At 31.2% G+C, this 26,366-nt stretch overlaps 1 protein-coding gene across 2 annotated transcripts in view; it reads left to right on the top strand.

The window, feature by feature from the left end:
• Nucleotides 1–17,502, top strand: part of LOC128165123 (uncharacterized) — a 42,415-nt gene extending 24,913 nt beyond the window's left edge. For both annotated transcript variants that reach the window (XM_052829337.1, XM_052829338.1), the window contains 21 exons: nt 1,056–1,229; nt 1,562–1,747; nt 2,445–2,569; nt 3,606–3,791; nt 4,242–4,319; nt 5,092–5,244; nt 5,464–5,572; nt 5,812–6,041; nt 6,132–6,476; nt 6,608–7,052; nt 7,411–7,640; nt 7,839–8,069; nt 8,171–8,341; nt 8,532–8,692; nt 8,898–9,615; nt 10,486–10,618; nt 12,664–12,899; nt 14,221–14,395; nt 15,017–16,288; nt 16,386–16,483; nt 17,172–17,502. In XM_052829337.1, coding sequence (XP_052685297.1) covers nt 1,056–1,229; nt 1,562–1,747; nt 2,445–2,569; nt 3,606–3,791; nt 4,242–4,319; nt 5,092–5,244; nt 5,464–5,572; nt 5,812–6,041; nt 6,132–6,476; nt 6,608–7,052; nt 7,411–7,640; nt 7,839–8,069; nt 8,171–8,341; nt 8,532–8,692; nt 8,898–9,615; nt 10,486–10,618; nt 12,664–12,899; nt 14,221–14,395; nt 15,017–16,288; nt 16,386–16,483; nt 17,172–17,351 — 5,636 coding nt within the window. In that variant the 3' untranslated portion in view covers nt 17,352–17,502. The remainder of the gene's footprint in view (nt 1–1,055; nt 1,230–1,561; nt 1,748–2,444; nt 2,570–3,605; nt 3,792–4,241; nt 4,320–5,091; nt 5,245–5,463; nt 5,573–5,811; nt 6,042–6,131; nt 6,477–6,607; nt 7,053–7,410; nt 7,641–7,838; nt 8,070–8,170; nt 8,342–8,531; nt 8,693–8,897; nt 9,616–10,485; nt 10,619–12,663; nt 12,900–14,220; nt 14,396–15,016; nt 16,289–16,385; nt 16,484–17,171) is intronic.
• The last annotated feature ends 8,864 nt before the right edge of the window (nt 17,503–26,366 follow it).

Below are 26,366 nucleotides of genomic sequence, written 5' to 3'. Positions count from 1 at the left end.
AATTATTTAATTTTATCAGAAAATTGATGGAGAAACCAATACTTTTAAAATGTTACATCCATATCAATGTCCATGCTATATATATTTTATTATGAAAATTGACATCCGTTGCTATGGCAACAAGGCCAATAAATTGAGAAATTAAGGATAATTTTGATATACTTTAACTCCCAATAATAGAATTTTTGTTGCAATTGTTTTAGGTGGAATTTGTGAAAATGTATATAAATTTTCATTATATACCACAAAAAGCTTTGTTATGCAACAGAGAAGTGTTGTTGCCATGGAAAATTATGTTGCCTAAAAATCACACAGATATTCTAACTTTTTGAAAAGTCCGTAGCAACGGCAGTCATTTTTAGAAAATTTCAGATTTTTTCAAGTGTCATTGAAATTAAGGACATACTTTATTTTTTCTCATAATTTGATTTTATATATTTATTTATTATAATTGAAAAATACCGATTCAAAGATGCCTGAAAATATTATAATTTTCCTTATTTTTAAGCTTTTTACCGTAGCAACGGTTCTCAATTTTCATATTTAAATTCTTAATTGCACAATCATAATAGTGTTTACCGAAAAATCCAAGATTTGCACTTTTTATTCAAATTAAATGAAGAAAACAGATTTTAGAATTTCTGTTTAGTAACCATGGAAACGCCCTATAAATATGTGTTTCTCCATGAATTTGTTTCTTTCTTTTAAAAAATGACAACTATTTTTAATAATATGTTCTACCCAGGAAACCCCAAGTTCTGCACATTACTTACAATATGTTCTCAAAAAAGCATTAAAATGCCATCTTTACATCTTTACCCTTGGTTACCATGGCAACAGGACCACATAGCAACAAACAAATGGTGTTAGGCTTTGTTACTCACCAAAGTCTATCAAATTGTCAAGTATGAAAAAAATCTGTGACAATGCGTGGCTACCGAATTTTGATTCTTTAATACATAGAATTGATATTAAAATTCCATTATGACACCCCCTGTGTTATATTAAAAAAACATAACCTGGTTCATCAATGTTTTGTTATTATTTCATGCTAGGCAACGATTCGGCAACTATGGTACTGAAGGAAAACTCACTTGAACCAGGAGAGCGTTATCTGTTAAAACTTGAAACATCTTTGGAGAATCGGGAAGGAACCAGTACTGTAGCCATGGACATCAGAACAAATTATCTACCGCACCATGGAGACTGTAAAGTAGTTCCAGAGGAAGGTATAACCTTGATTACTGTAAACCAACTTTTATTCGCGACGACATTATTTCGCGATTTACTCATGCAAGAGTGGTTCATGACGACTAATGTTCGCGATCAAGCTATATCCATACCCGTTTTGTTATAAAAAGTAGACAACATCGCGGCGAGAAATATTCGCGACGACGAGGCCTTCGCGAACCTCGCAAAAATTTCTCGCACGCGAATACAAATTTTAAAACTACTCTGCTCTTTCATTTGATCACCAGAAAATTGATTAAATGAGTTAAACCATACATTTTTGGTTTATGTCTCCACTCTAGATTCATTAAATTTCTCATGATCGATTTAGGACAGGCAATGAAAACTACCTTTGACATTGTCTGTAATAATTGGTTGGATGAAGGAAGCAGACTTGAGCGCAATCTCGATGTAGACACTAAAGAACAAGAGCCATTGACGTACCTGTATGAAGTGGTGTCAAAATCGAACGCTTCCGGAACTGTCAAAGAAACGAAAACTGCACTTTATAGAGGAGGTGTGACTTCTTTAAAAATGAATATAAATGATTTGATTTCGTGTGGTAGATGTTGCAAATTTTTTTTTATCAAATCAAAATAGATAAAATAAAATTATTTCGAATGTATAATAATATATACTCCTTTTACTTAGAATTAAGAAATGCTTACAATGCTAACAATATTATCTTTTTTACAGCAATTATCCACACAAAAACGTATTCATTATAAGTTGTATATCCCGATCTATAACGAATCAATCTGTAACTGAGACTGTTCCTTGCAATCTAAATCGTTTAATAATTGTTGATGGTAACATACAAGATTAAACCAGAATCAAATGAGATAAAAGTTGCCCCACATAGCAAATTGGATTGCAAAAAATGAACTTATTATAATAAAAGTTATTATACTCATTTGATGTAAATAGAAAAATTAAAAAAATATTTTAAAAAACAAGGCATGAGGCACATTTTCAAAAGAAAGCGTTTGTGAGCACTTTGAAACTCGAAAACGGCATTCAAATTATGAATTCCAATTAGGAAATAAAATATTAATATTAACGATAAAAGTAGGTTGAAAATAGAAAATATGTGCCTCTGCCCCTTTAACATACATGTATTTTCATTTCTTATTAAAAGTTCTTTTTAGGTAAATAGGTAAATAAAGGAAAATATGATATTATTTGATATAGTTCTGTATTACTTTTGTTTACAGGAGAAAGTTCCGCCATAAATATGCAATTACCTCTTGGAAATAAAGATTTTAATTACACTCTGGATATTCACGTTTATGTATTTGATAAATATGGTGATTACAATTCAACAACGGCTCAAGTGAAGGCAAGTAAACGTTTTACTTGTGAGGAAATACTGTGGAATCATTTAAATTGATGTGGGACAATTTTTGTGGATTGTTTTTTTTTAGTTCCTTACCGGTTTTCACTGGACGGGACTATAGGTTTCCTCTGCGTCCGTCAGTCCGTCTGTCCGTCCGTCCGTCTGTCTGTCTGTCCGTCCGTCCGTCCGTCCGTCTGCCCTACTTCAGTTTTCCACACTTTTTTTCTTTATGCGTTTGAAGAATAATGTGAGATTTGCTGAACAGCTTGTATTTTCCGGAAAATTAATTTTTTATATTCCAATTTTTTAATATTCGGGTTCGTTATCGGATTCGGTATGTATTGAATAAATGAGGAAAGTATGTAGTCAGTAATAGTATCGTGCATTACTTGGACCATTCCTTTATTGTTTCTAACATACAAATAAGTTCTGTAAAATAGTGTCAAGCATTGTGTTGTAAATTTAATCGACATGGTTTTTGTATTATTACAATCTGGTTCGTTATCGGGTTAGTCTGGTTATTCGGGCTACAGAAGACGGTAAGAAATAATAGTCTGCATAACAGTGCATTGTTTTCACAAATTTCTACAAACCGGTAGGGGACTTGATTGCTTATGCAATACTCTCAGAATGCTTGTTTTGTTTGTTTGTTTTTTTTTATTGTCTGATAAGTCGGTCTTCAATTTCATTAAAAAAGATAACTCTTTTTAAATTTGATTTCGTCGAGGATGTTAATTCATAGGAAAGGGTTACCCACGAATACCACGAAAATTGAGCCACAATAAATTCTAATGATTTCACAGTACACGTAGCATGTCTATCATCCAAATGTCATGCCAGCAAATCAAGTAATGAATTTAAAACATTAGATGAATTTTTAAATGTGATTTAAAATAGCAGTTAGTTATCCCTTTTTCGATATTTTTCCTAAAGGGAGCTATTTAAACATGCTATGTATCATCCTAGTTGGCACCTTTGTAATAAGAATGTAACATGTATATTTGCTATTCTCTTTTATGACGTCGTGGTGTTTTTAAAGGTAAAACCCGTAGAGAACTTCATTCCAACAGATGATAAGGACACAAAAGCTTTGGATGAGCTCTTTGATTCCTTTTCCGGTCTTTTTAACATAACTGCATCTGGTGGAAACGATATGGCAGTTGTTCGTCTTGTCGGTTCTGTGTTGTCCTACTTCAAAGAATCATCACAAGATGTCATTGAACAGGTTGATATTTAAAGACATATAAATGTATTTATTTTATCATTTGCACGTAAGGGTAAAGGTAAGAGTATCTGAGTTACTGGATTTATGTTAAAAATATTGGTTATGGGTACCTGTTCATGTACATGCATAGTAATACAGCTTTCTTTTAATGACTCGTACCAAGTCAAGAAACAAAGTATGAATAATAAATCTAATCTATTTCATCAAGACAGTATTAAAACATACATACATATTTAAAAACGATGACGTTTGCAAACAAAATTAAATACTAGAAAAATAGCATAATTTTATTTTACTTATATTGCTCTTGTTATAATATAAAACGTAACGGTAAAATTGACAAAATGGCAATAAATTTTTAAAAAATATATAATAAAAAGGAAACAAAGTAAACGGTGTACACATGACAACAGAAAACCGTCGTTGATACTTATTTTTCTGTAAATGTAGACTGATGAAGATGAAGACGATGGTGATGATGATAACGAAGATGAAAGTCTGAGCCCTGTGACAGGACGCTACCAAAAGGTGCATGATGAAACTGACCATGATACTGTGTTAATGATATCGCAATTTAGTACTTAAGGAGGGAGTCAACATATAAGTTATTTAGATATAGGAACCTGCATACTATGTAATTTGACTTGCATATATTACTCTCAGAATTTAGATAGAAATAAAAAGTTTATAGAAAAAATAATGAAATAAATTCTTTAAATTCTTTATTTCTTTTAAAATCCATGTTTAAAATGTCCGTAGAACATATTAAAAAAATCAGTTAATTCTGATTAATTTGTTTAAGCTCAATTGACTGAATCAAATTTACATCCCAATGAAATAACAAAAGGTGCTATTAAAATAATTATTACATAGACATGAGTTGACATGGAATTTGTTATATTGACCATAATCCAAGACGGGTATTTGGTTAAAATATATTTTTGATATTTTAAAAACCAGACAAGACTCCTTCCTTAAAAGTGCTACATTTCATATTGTGCAACAAATATCACCCTTTCCTTTAAACACAATTAATTTTGGAAATGGAAGAGTTGTGTGATGTGGATATAATGATTTAGTATAGGTTTAGGACTTAAATATAGCGACAAGAAAACAGTATACCATAAATGTACATGTAGCAATATACTATGATTAGGCACTATTTGTCACTGCCTGCATGTCAGTCTATCTATCTATCTATCTATCTATCTATCTATCTATCTATCTTTCTATCTACCGTGTAACTAAACACAGTTATACTTAATTTTTTTATATTATCTAAACAATGGGATGAATGAAGGAAGCAGTGAAAATCGCAGGTGCATTGCTGAATACTGTCACCCCCGGAAACAACACGAAGCCTAAAGTATTCAGTCCTGCTGATGGTCAACAGATATCAAGTACTCTAATGTCTGTCACCAAGAATCCTGATTTTATTACAACAGATTCTGCGGTAAAAAAAAAACCGGAATTAAATTCGAGTAAAAAAAATGGAAAAACATTTCATCCGCCTTCAGTTCTGTTACTATTACATTGTGGTTCATTGATATATTCATCAATTACTCTCTAAAATTGCCATTAAATTAAAAAAATCTTTAACTTTAAGTATCGATAATTTATATTTCTTAAAAACATATTGTCAGACAATGAGTAATGTAATTAACTGTTTTAGGAAAACATAACTGAAGTCGCTACAACTATAATGGCTAGTATTTTAGAAAACGCAAACATACTGCCGTTTCCGGTAGAGAGTATTGCTACCATTGCTGGCGCTATAGATAGTAAGTATCGGTGTTTTAATGTTTAATTTGCTTATACATAGGAATACAAAGTCAATTTTAATAAGAAATATAAAAGCCAGGCAAACAGTTTTTTATTTGAACACAAAAAAGTATTAGCCTATTTTAGAGTGATATTTTTTATATCACATGTATCATACATGTATATGAAGTTCACTATGATTGTATCTTGAACTATATGCAAATAGTGCCTTAAACTAATTTCTCTTGTAAAATTGCAGATACCCTATCATCGTTGGGTCAGATAACTGATACGTTGCTTCCTGATGAAGTTTATGACCCGACTGAAGTAATAACAGAGGATTCCATATACCAAAACCTACTCAAGGAATACAAAAGAGATGTTGATTTTAGAAACAATATATCACGCAAAGATCTATGGAGACGAGCAAAGAAAAAATACAAAGAAGTACAGAAAGCCCGGAATAAACAAAAAGGAAAAAAATATTTCGTAAGAAAAATATATTTCTGCATAGAATCGGTTTATGAATACCTAAAGTTCATTCAAACTCAGCACGTGTTTGATTGTCATGTTTTACAGGCAAAGAGAACAGCAAAATCTATAAGAAAAATACTGGAAGATATTGAAAAGGCAATGATTGTGCAACAAGAAGTCGGGGAGGGATCGAAAAGTGTAATTGATAAAGGGATTAAAGTAACAACAGAAGTGGGTACTCTTGGTAACATTGTCAACAAAAGTCAGTCTTTATATCAGGGAGTTCAAGTTGATTTTGTTGAAGCATCATCATCTTTTAATGATACGCTCCTACTTGAGCCAACATCCATACCCACATCAACTCAAATTCCAGTAATGACATCTAATGTACTAAATGCGTCATCCTTAAACGATTCAAACCCAGATGCCAATACTATTGTCCAAATTAAGGTAAATGGACAATTGCGAAATCTTGATCAGTTTTACAGCTGTAATTTGTTCACAAGAACGGCACATCAGCTTATATTTTATAACAATTACTCCTATCATTTGCATCATTAATGTACTTTTATTTATTTCAGATGTCAATTACGACGAAAAATCCACTCATGTATGGTAATAATTCAAACCTTCTCACTTCCTCAATTGCATCCGTCAACTTAGAAGGAAATATTGCTCCAACCATCAAATTCAAAAGTAAACTGCCTGCATATAGATATATGCAACGATACACACCGAAGACATTCCCAGAAGATCCAGATGGCTTCATGTATCTCAGAATATACGTAAAGAGCAAAGAGGATACACTTATTGCATATCTAAACCCAGAAGACCTTTCCAGCGGAAGTGATAACCTGTACACAATATATTTAGGCAAAACTAATTATCCCCGACAAAGCAAAGGGAAATATGTTTGGAAAAGAAGGCTCTCTGTTCGGGACCTGACAAAAGATGGATTTAAATTTATTATTCCACCAAATATATGTGATGAGGGAGTCTGCTATTTCGGGATTAAACCCATGAAAGGTACAGAAATAATGAAACATAACCGCTGCATTACTTTTCATGCTATAAAGTAACTCAAAAGTCTTTACCTGCATTCTCTTTGTAGCAGCAAAACAAAATAAACAGATTTATTCCGTGGTAAACTATTTACGAAGCCTCAATTACAACGTTGTTGTATTATGCACTTGTAAAATAATGAATTTAAGAATTAACTTAGTTAATTCATATATACTTGTGCAAACACGTTTATGACTTTTAACGGATGTTTTTCTTACGTCTCCGTGTAAAAATAATATAGTTTCCATACCTAATAAATTTTTTGTCTTCACTTGTGCATTGGGTAGTTAATTTTCGCTTTCTTTAATGTTCTTAAATGAAGATGTAGCTAATGTGAATGAAAAAAGATCCTCAAGGAAAAGAAGAGCTACCCAGGATCATACAAATTCAAGTATTCATAGTACTATTCAAAGCATCGAAGACAGTGTGAACACATCACAAAATAATTCAATATTTGACTCATCTTCGTCAAATTTTGCATTTGCTGTTGCGACAACAGGATGTCGGACTTGGGATGAGGAAGAACAGGACTGGGTGTCAACCGGATGTCAGGTCGGTGAAATTAGTATCGTATATAAATTAAAAACTGAATTAGTTTTAAGGGTTACCTGTAATTTAAAGTCCATTTCATAAAATAGTTTTTACTTGATAATAAAAATTGTAGATTGTATCTATTTCTGTTTAAAGATATGCGTATTTGATTATTAGGAATTATGTACTTATTTGATTTAAATGAGCCTTGTGTTATAGGTATTAGAGAGTAGCACGTTAGAGGAGACAAATTGTAGATGCACGAAAACAAAGTCAAGGGGAACTATCTTTGCCACCACGTTTTACGTTCCTCCAAATACTATAGATTTTGATAACATTCAGATTGATCTGGAAAATGCTGCAGTCTATGGAACACTGATCGGGATCTTTTCCGTGACGATCGTTTGCATGATAATTTTAAGAAAGAAAGACATAAAGGATCTTGAGAAGGTGTGTCTGATATGTCATTATTCTCTCAGAACTTGAAACTCGAAGTAAATGCGACATCATAATTTTCTTATCCATCATCAATATTTTCTATGTGTTTTCAGTGGTCAATTTACTTTTTGGCGGATAGTGAGGCGACGGACAGGTATTTCTATCTCATAACAGTTCATACAGGATTCAGGAGAGGATCTGGTACAAAATCTAACGTCTGTTTCGTATTATCGGGTGAGGATGACGATACTGGGGTGCGTCTACTGACCGATGGAATAACGGAGGTATTTTGTATTTTAAAAAATGTTATTTATTGTTATGTTAGTCATACAGGTAATGAAATTCCCCGATAAATGATTTAAGATAATTTCCACAGAAAGTTGATCGATAAAATAGTCCTTGAATAATAGGTACATGTATATGAATGTTAAGGAGACCAAGAATAAGTGTAAAAAATAGGAATAATTTTTACAGGGATTTGAAACATCAAGCATTAAGAGATTTTTTATGGGAACAAGTGCGTGTCTTGGAGATCTAACTTATTTAAGAATATGGCATGATAGTGCAGGTTGTGGAGACCTTCAAAGTTGGTATCTGGATAAAGTTATAATCGATGACGTACAAACTCGCAACAGGTAAGACCTTACATAATAAGGACTTTGTGGAATACTCACTTATTATGTGAAGAGACCATAAACGCAAAATTCAGGAAAGTGGAAGAACAATAGACTTTATGCTATTGATCACACATGTCGAATTTCATGTTTAATAGCATTTGTTTGAATTATAATGATAAGACATAAGTTCAGTATAGAGTATCACAAATTCTTACATTTGTAGGTACACTTTCCTTTGTGAACAATGGTTGGCTCTTGATCACGAGGATGGCAAAATAGAGAGGATCATTCCAGAGTGTGGACAGAATCAAGATTTTAAAATATTGTTTTCCCAGCATATTCAAAAGAGTCTCACAGATAATCATCTTTGGTTGTCTATTATTATCAGACCGGAAAAGAGTAACTTTACGCGAGTACAGAGACTTGCTTGCCTTGTTACTTTTTTGATATTGACAATGCTTACAAACGCCATGTTTTTCAAATCCACAGAAGATATACAACCTGCAGACGAAGTTAAAATTGGTTTCATTCGATTTTCAATGACTAATCTTATAGTTTCAATTCAAAGTATTCTCATCACAACCCCTCCAGTTATCTTTGTTGTGCTTATTTTTAGAAAAAGTCGTCCGAAATTTGCTTCAAAACCTAACGATAATACGACAGAGAAATCATTAAACAAAAGGGTTTCAAAACTTATAAAGGATAAGAGTTGCTTTATAAAGGAAAAAGATCCTTTAGATGATGCATTTGTTCAAAATCGTCTACCATTTCCATACTGGACTATCTATATAGCATGGAGTATTAATTTTTTGAGCATAGTCGGATCTACGTTTTATCTTTTTCTGATAAGCATGGAATGGGGGAAATCAAAGTCAGAGGAGTGGATCACAACTTTTATCTTAAGCTTCCTGGAGTCATTCTTTGTAGTTGATCCAGTAAAGGTGGTCTTATTTCTCTTTCTCTCTAGATCTCTTTCTTTTCAATCTCTTTTTTTTCGCTTTCATTATAATTATGATTCTTGAGAAAAACCAGCGTAAAAGTATATGAAATTTAAAACTCTATACTGAAAATTTGAATGTTAAACATCAGTACGTTAAACTTTGTTTTCTTTGCACATATATACATTATTTTGAAGGTTTTTCATCATCTTTATTTTGATTTAAGTGCCCCTAATTTAGAAATATGACACCATAACGTTTACCTTTTCCTGCCATTTTTGCATTTTTAGCACAAAACGGCTCGTTTTCAAGCCGATTTTTGTTAAAGAAAACATTGAGCAATAGCTTGAGCAAACAAAATATTTTCACTAAATATATATATATATCCAATACTGATATATGACAAAAAAGTTCGTTTTTGTTCAAAGCGTCGCTCTATATTTTCAATTCGAAAAAAGATTTTAAAAATGATTGATTATGATTGAATTAAAATAAAGCGCGTTACTTTTAAAGTCATAGTCTGCCAGTGAGAGCAAATAAATTAAATAATTAGTCAAAAAATACATTTTATATCAACTCTTCTTAAAATAACGCAACAATTTAATGTACCTGAAACACTTAAAATAAATGCGAATTATGTTGGCTTCTTGCTAGTATCATACATAGCCCTTTAAAATATATATATATATATATATATATATATATATATATATATATATATATATATATATATATATATATATATATATATATATATATATACTGTTTGCAAGTGTAGAATTCAAGGAAAGGAGAGTGAAGTTTGAATTTGTAAAAACTTAATTATCAGTTTATTCAATGTGTTAAAGTAAGGTATGATTGGAATAATTTTAGATTACCATACTCGCCTTTATTTTGGCCCTCCTGTTCAAGAAGTCTCCTGATGGCGATTGCCCTTCAGTGTCCATCAAAACATTACAAAAATCAATTTCAACTTACAAATCGGAAGTACAACGAGCTGATATAGGTATGGTTTTGTACTATCTTTCGGCTTTTTTTATGAACAGTTTAAAACAAATTACCATATTCATCTTGCTTCTGCCAGAACACAGTTTTTAGTTTTTAAAAAGTTTTGAAGTCGATTTAACTATGCTCGTCAATATGACATTCTGTATTTAAAAAATGTGAGATTATTATAATTTGTCCGGTGTCTAACGTTAAAATCGTTCTTGTTGTTATATGAAGCATCAGATAATGGCGTTTATTTCTTCATAGGAACTATTGGTCATACTTCAACGTTTTTATCCAAAACGTCCATGCACATAAAAATGAAGCTTCCACTATACATTAAAATAATTAACACTGATATTTTTTCAATAAAAGTTTTTTATAATTTTGCTTGAAATTGAAAAAATAACAAGGAAAAATTAATTTTTATTCTTCGTGTTATAACAATAATATTGCGTCCTATTAGTTTTCGTAAATACATCGCCAGTCTGTATGAATGTGGCAAGGTTTTCACAACAATTTATTAAAATAAGGAGAGTTTAGGATCTTATATTACATTAAAGCTGACATGAATTCATTAAAGCATTTGGTCGCAATATTAGTTTCGATCGCTCCTCTACTGCCACTGGGGTATATATACCGGTTGAGCAAGTTACGGTCGGTTGATTTCCGATCGAGGCTTTCTGGCTGTAGTAAAATATTTGTAATAAAGAATGAAGAAAACAGCAATCACTGAAATGCAAAATATATTTATTCTTTGAAAAAATTTCCAAGGTAATCGTACCATTTTGCACAGATAGTGCTGCCTTACTTCGCATGCACATCGAACACGTGTGTCGTTCATACAGAGTGCATAACGCCTGCATCTTTTTGAAAAACCCAGCGGCACTGCATCCAACACAGTAGCTAAATGATAGTCAATTTAATAAAGAAACAACGTAACATCGTTTCCATCGGTTTCTACAAAAACACGCCGTTTCTAAAATCTATGAGATCATTGACATTGCTCGATCTGCACAGATCTGCATGTGCGATGTTATTATAATAATATACAGGAAAACAGTCTACAATTTTCGAGGATTTTTAAATATCTGTGTCTGGATTTCAGTCTGTCTTGTTTCGTCGTTCATTGGATATTTCTTGTCAGCATAGTGGTTATCAACGCGTTTTTGTTCAAAACGCGTTTCTACATGTCTTTCCGTCCAAGGTAACGTGTTCGGATGAACGAAATACCTGAATGTAGTGAAGCATGAATCGTACTCTCGGCCTTATATAAGGGGATGTGTAGCGATGAGCAGAACAATAGAAATCGACAACTAATATGAAGGTAGTCGGTCATAAAAGGGAAATAATGCGTATTTATGAATTCATGTCAGCTTTAATAAAAGAATGAAGAAGAGAGAGATAAAAAGAAAGTTAGAAACCTAATGCTTTCTTCAGTTTATATTTTGACACCAGAAACTGAAGCTATTAGGCTATTAGGTTGTACAAGTCAATAGTAAGAAAAAAAGGATAGACAAAGTAAAGTTTAACCCATTCTGATAATTTCTCATAAATTTGTGTTAAGGTATTAGTATAAAGGAGCTTCAAATAAAAACCAAACTATTATTGTGCAGTCGCTTGAAATTTTGTACCCAACTTTTTCTTCACACTGCATAATTATATAAGTACACATCGATGAAAAAGCAGTATTTGGTCTATAGTCATATCAGCTGTAAAGGTGTATGTGACAGGACAAAAATTAAAAAGGCAGCCTAGATATTAAGAAGCCAATTTTCAAGAGTAACGTCTGTATATATGAACTCTCTAATAAATATCCATCAAGGTTTTCAATCGAAAAAATAATAAAATTTAGTTTGTTTAAAAAAAGTAGATGCAAGACAGTTTGAAATAAAAATTCAGCATAAAATCATAAATTTGTTTTATAACCTTTTGGGTCAGAGAGATGCCACTTTGTTAACAGATAAGGCCATCTAACTGGGTCATTTGCTCAGGTAAGTGATATGATCAATAATTATCTTGTATCGAAACTTAGAGTAAAAGAAATAATCATTTACATTTCAGTATTTATTCAAGACCTAATGAAACCAGACCAAGAGACCGTAAAAGAAGACATAAGAGAATTAAAAGCACAAAGAGAGCAAGAACTCCATGCTAAGGATGCCTTGTACACGCTTCTGTTCTATGCAATATTTATGTTTGTTATTTATAGTGTAAGCTACATAGAACGTGACCAGAGATCATATCATTTGAAACAAAATATTTACCAGCAACTGTTTGGTAACAACACATTATCAAAGGTAACATTGCTCACCTCAAGACAATGATATAATTTTACGTTTTATAGTTTTCATGACGGGGATTTTCAGTCGTTTAAAAGAAATAACTCGAACATTTTTTTTTAAAATAATAAATATCAGGCTTAGGATTTTGTGTGATAATTTCTTATTTCAATCGTAAGATCAAATAGGGGATTGTTTATCACAGACCTAACGAGGCCGAGTACAGAACGAGTACGCGCGCTTTCGCACAGCGTTTCATATTATTGTGACGTCATCTTTTTGCTTGGTTGACGCCATGGCGTGATAGTTTCAACTGCAGATATTCGCCGAAATTTGTTGAAAATAGCTCGTTTGATGCGTAAAAGTGATATTATATTGTGGAATAAACATAAATTTCTCGAAGTATAAGCTATATTTGGGCTCGGGTCAAAAAAGTTAAGAGGGTTCAGCAACCTAGCCCTCTCTCACGTTTTCTTAACCCGCCTAAATATAGCTTAATTCATATATTTCAAGACAGTAACCATGTATTTTATATTAATGACCTTTAATAGGTGATGTTATATATTTATTTATTACTTAAATATGTCTGAATGTTTTGATAATACTATAAAGATTACCATTTCCGTCTTTGTCAAATAAAAGATAGCCTTTATCTGACAAACTGGGAAATTGGGCATACAAAAAACAACTTTGATAAGACCCCTAGAACAAACCAGGAGGTAAAAGGGTATTATTATTTAAACATTTGATGCCTTTTAGCAATAACTTTCATATCTAATACAGAAAAAGAAATCCCTAGGGCAGAAGTTTAAAAAAATGTAAAAAATGTGCAAAATTGATACATTTCAAACAAAACCCCATAGGATCCTATGTTTAAAATTTACAAACTTTGAGATGACCCCTTTAACAAACGGTGTAGTAAATGTCTTATTTTTTTCATCTTAGAATAATGATTATATCAGTAGAAATTCATGTAAAAATATTCATTGAAAAATCTAGGGCAGAAAAAATTAGACCCGGTCTCGTTAATCAGGATTTCATTTTATTGTTCCTTTTCAATGACTTCAATAAGACCTGCAATCTCACCGAGGTTGGTCATCTGATATTAGTTAGATTTTCTTAAGTTTAAAACTACCTTGCATCAAATGGTACTTTGTATTTTTAAAAATAACTTTCTTAAATACTCGGTTAAATGTGATATATCTGAAAATATATTAGATTAGAACGCCTGTTTGAGATTTAAAGATCGTAAAGTCGTAAATGGCGGGGATTGCGGGGCTTTGTTGACTTCATAGTACAGCACACATATTGTATTTCTCAATTGTTTACATTGAGTTAGATTGCAAATACCAATGAGTTCTACCGATGGATGCGTGACGCTTTTATCCCAATGTATTACCCTCTGACGAATTACGCAGATCAAGAGTTAACTTCAGTTGATAAACAATGGTTTGGAGATATGGCAAATATAAGAGTTGGACCAGGGAGGATTCGTCAAGTTCGGATGAATAAAGGTACAGAAAAGGGTATTATTTAGGAATGTAGTGTCCAAATAAACAATAAGACAAAATATGCAATACATTACTGGTTTATATTTTATTTCTTTAAATAAGCACCACGGATTTTTTTTCTCAACCCAAGATGCACTAATGATTTAACACATACAATCATTGTCAATTATTACCAAAATTATTGTTACAATTGCACACAAAGCCGAGAAGCTTAAAGTTGGTGTATACAAAGTCAGCAAAAATCTATTGCTCGAGGTGTGGACATGTACAAAGTATATATATATATATATATATATATATATATATATATATATATATATATATATATATATATATATATATATAATATATATATATATATATATATATATATATATATATATATATATATAGTTAAATCCAAAAAATATCGCAGTGTCCGGTTTTATATATAGAAAATTTGAAAAACGAAAGACAACACAGAGTAAAACGTTAGCGCTTTCATTCAATCTTCAGACGTTTATATATATATATATATATATATATATATATATATATATATATATGTATATATATATATATATATATATATATATATATATATATATATATATATATATATATATATACCCCTTCATGTTGTAGCACAATGCGACTACGAAAAACTGACAGGAACTCACTTGTGTTATGAAAAGTACAATGAATTCGAAGAAGACGAAAGTGAATATTGCCTGGGTTGGAAACCTTATAACCGAACCGTTTGTGATTCTGAAGATTACAAACTAGAAAAATTTACCGCAAGTGCTTGGAAATTTACAAAATCAGCCGATATATGGGGATCTTCTATGATGGGAGAGTATACCGTGTATGGTGGAGGAGGATTTATCGTAAAGTTTACTCAAAATCGTGAAACGGCCATCAAAATGTTATATGAAATTGAACAAAATAACTGGATTGACAGAGGAACTAGAGCAATCATTGTCGAATTCACTTTATATAATGGCAATATCCATATGTTTACGTATGTAAACCTTTTCATCGAAACAACCGAAACAGGTGGAGTATTTCTATGGGTTGAAATTAGACCATTTAGACCCTTTGACTCGTTAAATGTGATTGGGACATACCCTGTATTGTGCTATATTTTATTCATCATTTATCAAATTGTCCTGACAATCCAAACAAGCAAACAAATTCAGAAAATAGGTGTATGTTCCTTTGTTAAAAGCGCATGGAATGTAGTTGATACAGTTTGTTTATTGCTTGGTTATTTCGCTATTGGAGCCTTCATAACTCGAATGATGTACACTAATACTGCTATGACCATGTTTTATGATGACTTGGGTACTATTGGTGAGGACAGTTTCGTAAACTTTAATCACATAGTTATCTGGGACCAAACGTATACCACTGTCGTAGCCTTGCTTGTATTCATTGCAACTCTGCGGATAATAAAAATTCTTGGATATAATCGGAAATTTACAGAAATAATATCCGTTATTACCACAGCATCGACGGAATTGCTAAGCTTTGGAATAGTATTTGCTTTAGTTTTCTTTGCCTTCGTATTTTCCGGAAGTCTTCTTTTTGGGAAAAATTTAGAAGAATATCGAGATCTGTTTAATGCCTGGGCCACCCTTACAAATACATTGATCGGGAAAAACTCACTTCGTGGGATGGCTATCGTTTCACCATACATAGCAAAGATTTACTATTTCGTTTACGTGTTTTTTGTCTTGTTCACACTCATAACCGTGTTTGCTGCTGTCTTAAACTCCAGTATTACATCCGTTCGAAAAGAGACTGCCAGCATGGGAGAAATATTCGGCATTTTTGACATGCTAAAAAAAACATTGAAAGGTCTACTTGGAGTCGTTTATCGGGGGAAATCTGGGCACGGATATGAGAAGTCAAACAGTAAGCTTAAGTATATCACAATCAAGTTTTATTACATGTGAACGTATATCGCTATAAGGTTGGATGCCATATATTTGTAATTTATTTTTCGTTGTAGAATACCTGTCCTCTAAAGTTTCAGTATCTGCTAAAATTGATACTCCTACCATCCTAAGGATACTCAAAGGAGCTTTCAATAATACGGAAACTCTTCAGGTAAAATAACCTTTTTTTAAATATAATTATTACTTAAAAATAATAAAATAAGGGGATATTTTGTTATTCATTATCAAGTCATTAATAATTTATTTGAAGATAACATCTGAATAAACTGAATAAAAATAGTATATTTAAAGGGGTATGGTCACGATTTTGGTCAAACATGATTTTCCCGATTTTAATGTTCACAATGCTTCAATGACGCATTTTCATAAAAAACCAAAATTTGAGTGTCATTCGTTGAGTTATAAGGGAGTTACAGAGCTTACAATTCTTTGCTATGTAAACAAAGCTTTTGTTTACATTTTAAATTAATGTTGAGGTGAACATTCCAGTTTTAGATGTATATAACGTTAGTAACTGTCTATTTATGCTTAAAACATAGACAAATCAGCTAGAAAAAGATTTTCTACTGATATATTGAACAAATGTAAACAAAAACAGGGCACGAAGAGCCTTGTTTACATGACAAAGACTTGTGAGAACTGTATCTTGCTTATAACTCATTGACTGACTCTCAAATTTCATTTGATCATTAGAAATGCATTTCCAAAGCTTTGTACATAATAAAATCAGAAAAATAGAATTTGACCAAAATTGTGACCATGTCATAAGTCACATTGTTTTGTCATGTGCCTTCAACAACAGAAAATTAATAATATTATAACTCTTTCTTTACTCAAAGGATTTAAAAGTTAAAATAATGGGAAAAGATTCCAAAGATATGCATCCTGACAGCGTGTGTTCGAAAAAAGGTCACATGTTACATAGTGACGACACTTTACGTATTTCTAGTGATACCGAGAGACTTACTGGAGTCAATACTCCGCGAGACATTGATTTGTTACTCAACTATAGCAGTTGAACAACAATACGCAATCTACAAGTTATATTATTGTGTTATTTGTTGTCCTCGCATTTTAAATTTTTTAAGCTTTGTTGATAATACGCATTATAATTTTCGTTGTTTTTTGCTTACAAAATAAAAACGACTGGTATATGCCAGAATAAATATATTTGAAAAAAGGTTTTCACGAGTAATTTTTAAATTACATTATTAACTAGTATATTACTAATTCTTAGGAGTACGAAAGAACTATACATCAAAGGATGACTGCACTTAGCATCGGGTTTTGGGCCCTTTTCAGTCGATTCTGTTGCGTTTATTTATTTATTTATTTTTCACATAATATCGCTTTTGTTAAATTTTTTAGAGTCTAGTCAATTTCCAACATCAATTAAGATTTTAGACTGTGCTTCAATAAGCTAATTCTATGTTTTTCTCGTTACAACTTTCAAAAAAAAGAATAATTTTCGCTTATCTGCCTTTGATCAAACAAAAGATTGATATTGATAAGCATGATAGGTAGAGCTGACATTATCAGACTGGTACTAAAATGAGACTAGCATGAATAATTTCTAATGAATTATTTTATACTTAAGTCACTAACTGATAACGCCTGTAGAACTTACTATCCGTGTAATAATTACCAGACACACGTATATCTATCTATCTATCTATCTATCTAGAGAGAGAGAGAGAGAGAGAGAGAGAGAGAGTATGTTTGATATGGAAACCCACTGTGATCGATTGAATAAAAATCTCTTTAATCAACATAAAGTTTCAAAATGCAGCATAATGTCATGTTTTACTTGTGAATTTTATACCAATATAATTATATCATTGTCCCTACTAATTTACTTACAGGTGAAAATTTTTCGGAAAACTTTGTTACATAAATGGAACATCAATTTTACTGTGCTTTATATATTTTCATCGATTTAGTTGAATATGCTTTTAATTAACGGAATGTGTAAAGTGTAAACAAATGAGAAATAAGGCGGGTTTAGACATGTAGTTAAAACATATTGTATTGTAAATTGGCGATGGCAATAGGCTACGGCATAAGTTCTAGACATTTTGAAAGCTTTTTCCTATAATATGAATATTGATAACATAAGTGATATTTAATATTGAACACCAACGATATTGCATATATATACATTACAGTGGTAGAGGTAACAATAGCTAAACGGACAAATAATTTAAAAGACAAAGTGTACGTATGGAAATCCAACATCAACATCTAATTAATTACAAATCATATTTTTTAATTATTTATCATGCATGCCTCTATAGGTTTCTTTTTATTGGAGTGACTCGGATTACCTTTTCCTAGACGGACATTATATGCCAGGCCAATAATATAGGACTGAGTTTTTAAACAAAGATTTCTAAGAGAAAATCAATGCGAAGGAAGTAAAAATTTCTTTTCTTTAAAGGGACATGGTCACGATTTTTTGGTCATTTTTGTCTCCCCGATTTTAATGTATACAGTGCTTCAGTAAGACATTTTTAATAGTCAACCAAAATTTAAGTGTTATAAGTTGAGTAATAAGTGAGTTTACAGAACTTACAAATAACTGCTATGTAAACAAAGATTTTGTTTAAATTTTGGATGCTGAAAATTCCAGTTTCAGACTTTGAATGAATGTGTGAAACTTTAGAAACTGTTTATTTATGCTTGAAATAAAAAAAAATCGACAAATCACCTTGAAAAGATTTTTACTGGTATATTGAACCTATGTAGACCAAAACAGGGCTGAACCTTGTTTACATAACATAGAATTGAGAGCTCTGTATCTTGAATATCTCTCAAATTTCATTTGATTATTAGAAATGCATTCCTTAAGCATTGTTTAATAAAAATAGAAAAATATAATTTGATTAAAATCGTGACATGCCCCTTTAAATGGTTATTTCTTTTGAAAAATACTATAGTAATTCTAGCTTTTAAGGGGGAAACTTTTGCCCGGGTTAATCCATGTAATAGAAATACTTTCTTCCTGGAATCATAAATTTTAAAGTTCAAAGTTCATTTTTGAAAAATAGTGGGACATATTTTCACTATCATTTAAACTAAATATAGATGCCAGCCAGACTAATAATTTTACAATTAGGCAACCAATTTGAGTGTCATTTGTTGAGTTATAAGCGAGTTATAAAGCTTACAATTCTTTGCTATGTTAACAGAGATTTTGTTTACATTTTGAATGTTGAAGTAAAAATTCCAGTTTTATTCCTAAAATAAATGTGTCAAACGTTAGAAAGTGTTTAACTATAGTTAAAACGATTAAGAAGATTAAAAAAATCAGCTTGAAAAAGTTAAACTGGTATATTGGACCTAAGTAAACAAAAACAGGGCACGAGCCTTGTTAACATGACAAAGAACTGACAGCTATGTATCTAGCTTATAACGCAACGACTGACTCAAAAATTTCAATTGATCATTAGAAATGCATTCCTTAAACATTGTAAATAATAAAAAGGAAAATAGAATTTGACTAAAATCGTGAACATGCCCCTTTAAAGAAAATATTCAAGATATTATATTGTTCAATACCCCTTTGGCTCATTCAGGTAGGCCCACGGTCGGAAGTAATGACTTCTGATTTAATGAAGATAATGATTTGTGTAACAAATGTTGAGGCGATGTTGTCAAGAAATTTCACGTTGAATCTTATCGTTATCCTTGATGGAAATAGAGAGATCATACTGTTAGGTTGGAATAAGCTACAATTTTACAAAGAAATACATGCACCTAGAAAATAAGTCTTTTATGGACTTCTGTTTGAAGAAATGTGGGGAAAACTCTTGTGCTTGAACGTCGTTGTAATTTGAAATGTTGTTTGATTTCATTAAAACAACTAAGAGCAGGTGTAAACTCAGGTAGTTGGAGTTGATCAATTCATTGGCCCATTGACCTCTTGTTTTAATTCAATGTACAACATAATTTACAGTAGTTGCGTATCTGTTAAAAGAATTTTTTTATTTCAAACGATTGTTATTAATTTGTTAGTTCAACATCAAGGTATACCTAATCCTACCCCTAATCTTTCAAAATAAAAAATAAATCATGAAGCTTATTCTTTTGAAAACTATTTTTGCTTTTGTTTTCTTTTAAAAGTACCAGCACTAGCAAAAGTATTTTTCTTAATGATTTGTCTCGCCTATCCTATGGAATTTGTTATATGAATACTTGAGCCAAAAATATTAAATATTTTGAATTCATTATAAATTAAAACCAATCTCTGGAGGAAATCAATAGAACCCATCAACTGCCTTATGTGGATAGCATTCATATATTTTGGTCTTTTTTTAGTTTATGACGCTACAGTATCCTTATTTGCTTAAATGTCACCTGTATTTTTTATCACTTCCAGAATTTTTTTTCAAATTGAAATTTTCTGAATGCATGTCAAGTAACAAGTAAACATGTGTTTATATACATTTCCTTTGCTTAGCAGATTGACACTAATCAAACATTTTATCTATAAACAATATTCCAAATCTCGATATCTTTTATGGTACCAATACAAACATTTTCCATTTCATTAAGTACATATACGTAATTTTTCATCAGCTTTTCATTTTGGAACTGAGAATTAAAGAGGGATGGATGATCGAGACTATTTTAAGACTTCATTAATCTCCATAATTAGGAATTTCATTTAAATACCAAACAATACTTCATAACTTGAAAAATTATGACTCTTTGGAATAACCGTTATCACTAGTGTTGTCTTTTGAGATATATACATAATTTAGATTCCTGTAACTGCCAGTTTGGAGAATAAAATCATATCGAAATTACGACGTGTATCCTTTGGAATATCAGTTACATTAAAGTTAATTGGAAAATGTTCATCAAATTAAAATTTGGTGAGCGCAGAGTATATAAATTTATCATCATAGTCAAGAAATGAAAAAAAAATTGTCGATCATAAAAGAAACACGAATTTCTCTTATTCTTAATTGACGCACTATCCTACAAATCATTTACCAAAGTATGCATATTGAATTTTTTCGGATAAAATCATTAATCTAATTTGCCGAATACACAAACACGAACAATTTTGGCTGAGTATATTTAAACAAGCCGCGTGAGGTCATGTTATTTTTTTTCTTAGCTTATTGTTGTCAACATGAAAGAGTTGGAATCCTTCCCAACTTCTTTGAATGCAAAAAAATAGATTAAAACATAAAAGACAAATGTACCCATTGATGACTTATCGACAGGTTAGGAACACAGTACACGTTTCCATATTTATTCAGGCGAGCAGAATACTGTAACGATATAGAACTATGGCAGATGTTGTTCCCACGTCAGTTGACCGAGCAAGACATCTAAGTATGCATTTATACTTTTATAAAAGTATTATGCTTTAATTCATATATCATTTTTTTCTTCATTTTCCCAACTGCTCCATTCAATTACAGGCATAACTCTATTTATGCAGATTTTTTTTTAACGTTTGCACTTTTCATATACATTAAAATGAAAAGTTTTAGATCGTGCTTTGAACATTTTACATTATTTGACTAAAAAAACTGTTGAACAATTTTTTGAAAGTAAAATTTATAAAATTCGTAGTTAACACTCTAACTCGTTGCTCTTCGCTATTAGGTTACTCTTGGGGAAAGAAAACATTTATAATGCTATTTTTGCTTTTATTTTCGTTTTGATAGTAAATGCGTCACAATATAACGGTGTCTTATACAACCTTAAAATTAAAGGATTATGTCGTTTTTTGAAAAAAGCTTAATCGCCGTGAATCGTTTTTGAAATCGTGTTTCATATGAATAGAAGGGCCATGAAGTTAGTAGGGTATATTATAACTGTAAAACCATAAATAACGAAACAACCTCTCTCTCTCTCTCTCTCTCTCTCTCTCTCTCTCTCTCTCTCTCTCTCTCGTATTTTGGCATATTGCCAAAGCGTATAGAGTCGATCTGGCGAACTTAGTACATGTTTGTTTAAAATATATTTGTATTCGGAATAGGATAATTAAAAAAATACTATGTAACTTATCGCACTTAACTTGTACTTTAATCAAATGCATATCAATAAGTTTTGTTATCACTTTCTTGATCAACATAGCAATGCTGAAAAATATTTACAGTCCGATATTATATATTGAGATGATGGATATTTTCACTTGGTATCTGAAAGTTATAAACACTGATCGAGTGAAATAGTACAAACTATTTCTACCATAGTAAACAGATGTTTGCAAAGACCATAAAACTACACGTTGATCCAAAGCAAACTGTACAGCAGCATTGATCTATGTGACCAAGGTATGAACTATAGATTAATGTTATGATATTAAAATCAAAACATACGCTTGACATTAAGGAACTAATAACGTGCCCAAAAATTCAGGACAATAATAATGGTTTGTGTGGTTTTTTTTTATTTGGTAAAGTGCGGGTGTACCTAAATGTTGGCTGGAGGTATATAAATACAAATAAGAAGGTAAATAGTCAGGTCTAATGCTTGTTTATATAAACCAATTATTGACCAGAGAAATCAATTCAGGGTTTGTATGTGAACCTCTCTTAAAACACGTGACTTTTCCTTCATCGATGTAAACAATAAGAAAAGTCTTTTATCGATTGATAATTACTATTAAGTAGTGATGATAAAGTTTAAATTGTGCACAAGAAGATTGAAAATATCAATTATAATGGTCAATGCAATACATTATAAAGAAAATGCACGTACAGCAACAGTATAAAAGTGCACATTAGAAAAACAAACGTATTTAACACGTCGCACACGAAGTCCAGATGTGAAATAAAGTGTAACAAAATCAAAGGCTTTCATATATCATGATTCAGGCAAGTGTCCATTTACAAGTCGTGTTCAGCTTTGATTTAAATTAACTTTAGTGTATATGATAAATCATAATATATATGTATATCTAAAGGAAACGTAATTTTGACCAAATCTTTTTTAATCAAAATTAAATTGAATAAGGATAAATTTGGATGAGTACAACTTCAACGCCAGTTTGACCCTTCTGGCATTGTATACTTTCAATTAATATTAATTAACATTATGTCAATAAGTCTCATTTCTAACTAAACTTGCACAAAGTAAATCTCCTTTAGAACCAAGCTATATTAGCGCGTTTTCAGTACTTTCAGTACTTTGTTCATATTTCCTTCCCAAACGATTTGGTTATAAAGCTCAAAATAGCAACTTAACATTTTAATGAATTAGTTTACCAATATATATGGATAACTGTCTAGTTTTAATCATTTTATTGTTCATGTCTGATAAATTAAAAAAAATCAAACGTAAGAATTTTTTTTCAGATTTGTACATGCGTTCCATGAAACGTCTAAATATTTCAGAAAGATAACTGAAATTTCCACAGCAGAAATCGAAAAGAATAAAAGTACCTTATTCAATCAGAGCTCAATCGCTACAAATTCAACTCAAAGAGTACAACAGATACAGCATGACAGCTGATGAGGTGGAAAAACACCATAGAAATGCTTAACAAGTGACACAGAAAAAAAAGTAATAAAAAATCCTACGGACAATAGTAGAGATAAACTGCTTACAGGCCTAATGAATGTATTACTCAAATAGCAATAAAAATGTGTTCCTTTCATTTTATGACATCGATTAACATGTGTAAAGTTAATGTATATCTTTAAAAAATAAGATACGTTAACCGAATAAATAATGAACATTGAAAAATGTTTCGTTTTACTGTATAGTCTCATAAGCATCATGCACTTAAACTGCTGTTTATTCATCGTTAAACAAAATAGATTGATGACATTGAATACGATGAGTTAAAGGCATTTTCAATAGAATATCGGTAATCATTTTTCCCCCCTTTTATTTGACTAATTTCCCTTCACTACGAATTATCAGATGAATACGTTCACAATAAAGGAAGTTTGAGTGAAGCCAGCTACTATAACGATGGGAATCAATTAAATGCATGATGGGGAAAAAGTATTTAACAGCGAGGAGTAGTAGACAATTCGACAAAGTGCCTGGTTGTTCTAAGAAAATAGACAGTCCTTTAAATTTCTTATCAAAGTTTTAGCCATTCAAAACAGTATCCAAACTTTAGTAGACAATCTAAATTTTCTATTGGAATTTATCTCAGTCTAAAATGAGAAAGGAAAATATTAACCCAGAAAAATCAATAAAGTGAAGTCGAAGTATTTCCTGCTTTTCTTCTACAAGACAGTTTGGTGCTTCATGGCCCTGTTATGTCCTCAATTCTGTTTAAAAACATAAATAAAAATATTCTAAATGTGATATACAAAGCGAAACACTTACCTAACAGAAGAAATAAAGCACATTCAGTATAGTAAGGTTCCTGAATTATCATGACATAACAAGGTACTGTTTCATATTCAAGTTAAAAAATCATGATTGTAAGAGACAAAATGGAGACGTCACACATAGTAATTCTGAAATAATTTAAGATATCAAAATAATTTCTATGTAAATGGACGGCCATTAATCATATTACACGTCAGTGGGACTTATCATCGAGGAGATATAAGGTCGATAGAAAACCTGCATCAGCTGGACCTTACTCGTGAACTCTAAAGGTTTTCCTTTAAAAATAAGCAACGGCATTCAAACTTATATCAGTTCTTCAACTTATTTTTCATATTTATTAATGTTAAATTCAAATTCAAATGGTCAATTAGCAAATTCGACGGGTTGTTACTACAGTACTCACTTTAAATCTACTAGTAATCATTCCGGCCTCGATATTGTTTAAAATATTTGGCAATCAATATAAAAAAGGCCATTTTTACATAATTTTCCAATGCTTCAAGTGTATTGTCATTTCATTCTACAACCAAAAAACAATCCGAAAGCTCTAGCAATAAACTTGACAAAACCAGAAGTGTTAATGATATCCGGCAAAATCCCAGGTCTCAGTTCGCAAAGTGGGGTCAGGCAAGATACATCGTTCTCAACCACTTGAGAGTTATAGTCTGTCCCGAGTTATTGCTTCCATCAATTTTTGATGATTTTTAATTAAAAAAATTCAAATATCTGTGAAAGAAATACAATTGAAATCGATGAAAGGGAATATATCCAAGATATCTTCATTGAACAATTATCCCTTTTCACTCATAAAATTTCACAGGAACGAAAACAATTTTTTTACGGAGATTCATAATGGGAAATGTTTACATCTTTTCTCCATTCGGAAGTACTCGGGATACCTCGCGCAATTTTTCAACGTTATCATCCGGGCTTATTAATGGCTGATGCAATGCAAAATCTCCGTAGACTTTCAATTTTGGGATGTGTATTGAAACCTGAAGCAGTAGAGGGGGCGTTTCAAAACAGATAATCTGGACATTTTTCATATTAGTGGATAAACCTAGTTTGAGCACAAAGGTATTTACTATTATTGAAATATCAAGCAAAAAGTGGTCGAAGCAAAAACTCGGGACAGAGTATAGATGGAAATCAGTCACCCCAACGGCAAGACAAACATGTGTTTATTTCATATCATGAATTCATTGTATTGGGTGAACACTTTGAACTTTGGTTCAGTGTACAAACGGTAATTTTTAAGATTTTTATTATTTTTAATATTATTATTTTTTTCCTGTGCACAGTTTTCATTACCCTGATCTATGATTTACTTATTTATATTATATTATTATTATATTATTATTATTATATTATTACACAAAAATTGTCGTATTTCCAATTTCACAAATTATTACGAAGGGTATATTTCTATCCTTAAACAAATAATGGCGAAATACACACATTTTGACGACGTTGTAAAAATTAAAAAAAAAAAAAAAAAAAAAAGGCTCGTATTTTTAACCTCTTTAATTAAAACTAGATTTTCAAGGACCGTTGGGATATTGCATTGGCTTTGCTTTCTACAAACAATTAAAAACAACATAAATTATCGTTAATCAATACTTTGATTATTATTATTAGATTTATTACATGAATACTATATATATATCTTTTAACAAAAGCTATCCATACATATTGTTTTACTTTTAATTCTGGTATAC

The sequence above is a fragment of the Crassostrea angulata genome, chromosome 10 (assembly GCF_025612915.1).
Source record: "Crassostrea angulata isolate pt1a10 chromosome 10, ASM2561291v2, whole genome shotgun sequence".
NCBI lineage: Eukaryota > Metazoa > Mollusca > Bivalvia > Ostreida > Ostreidae > Magallana > Magallana angulata.
Note: the sequence above shows the minus strand (reverse complement) of the source record. Positions and strands in the feature narration are given on the sequence as shown.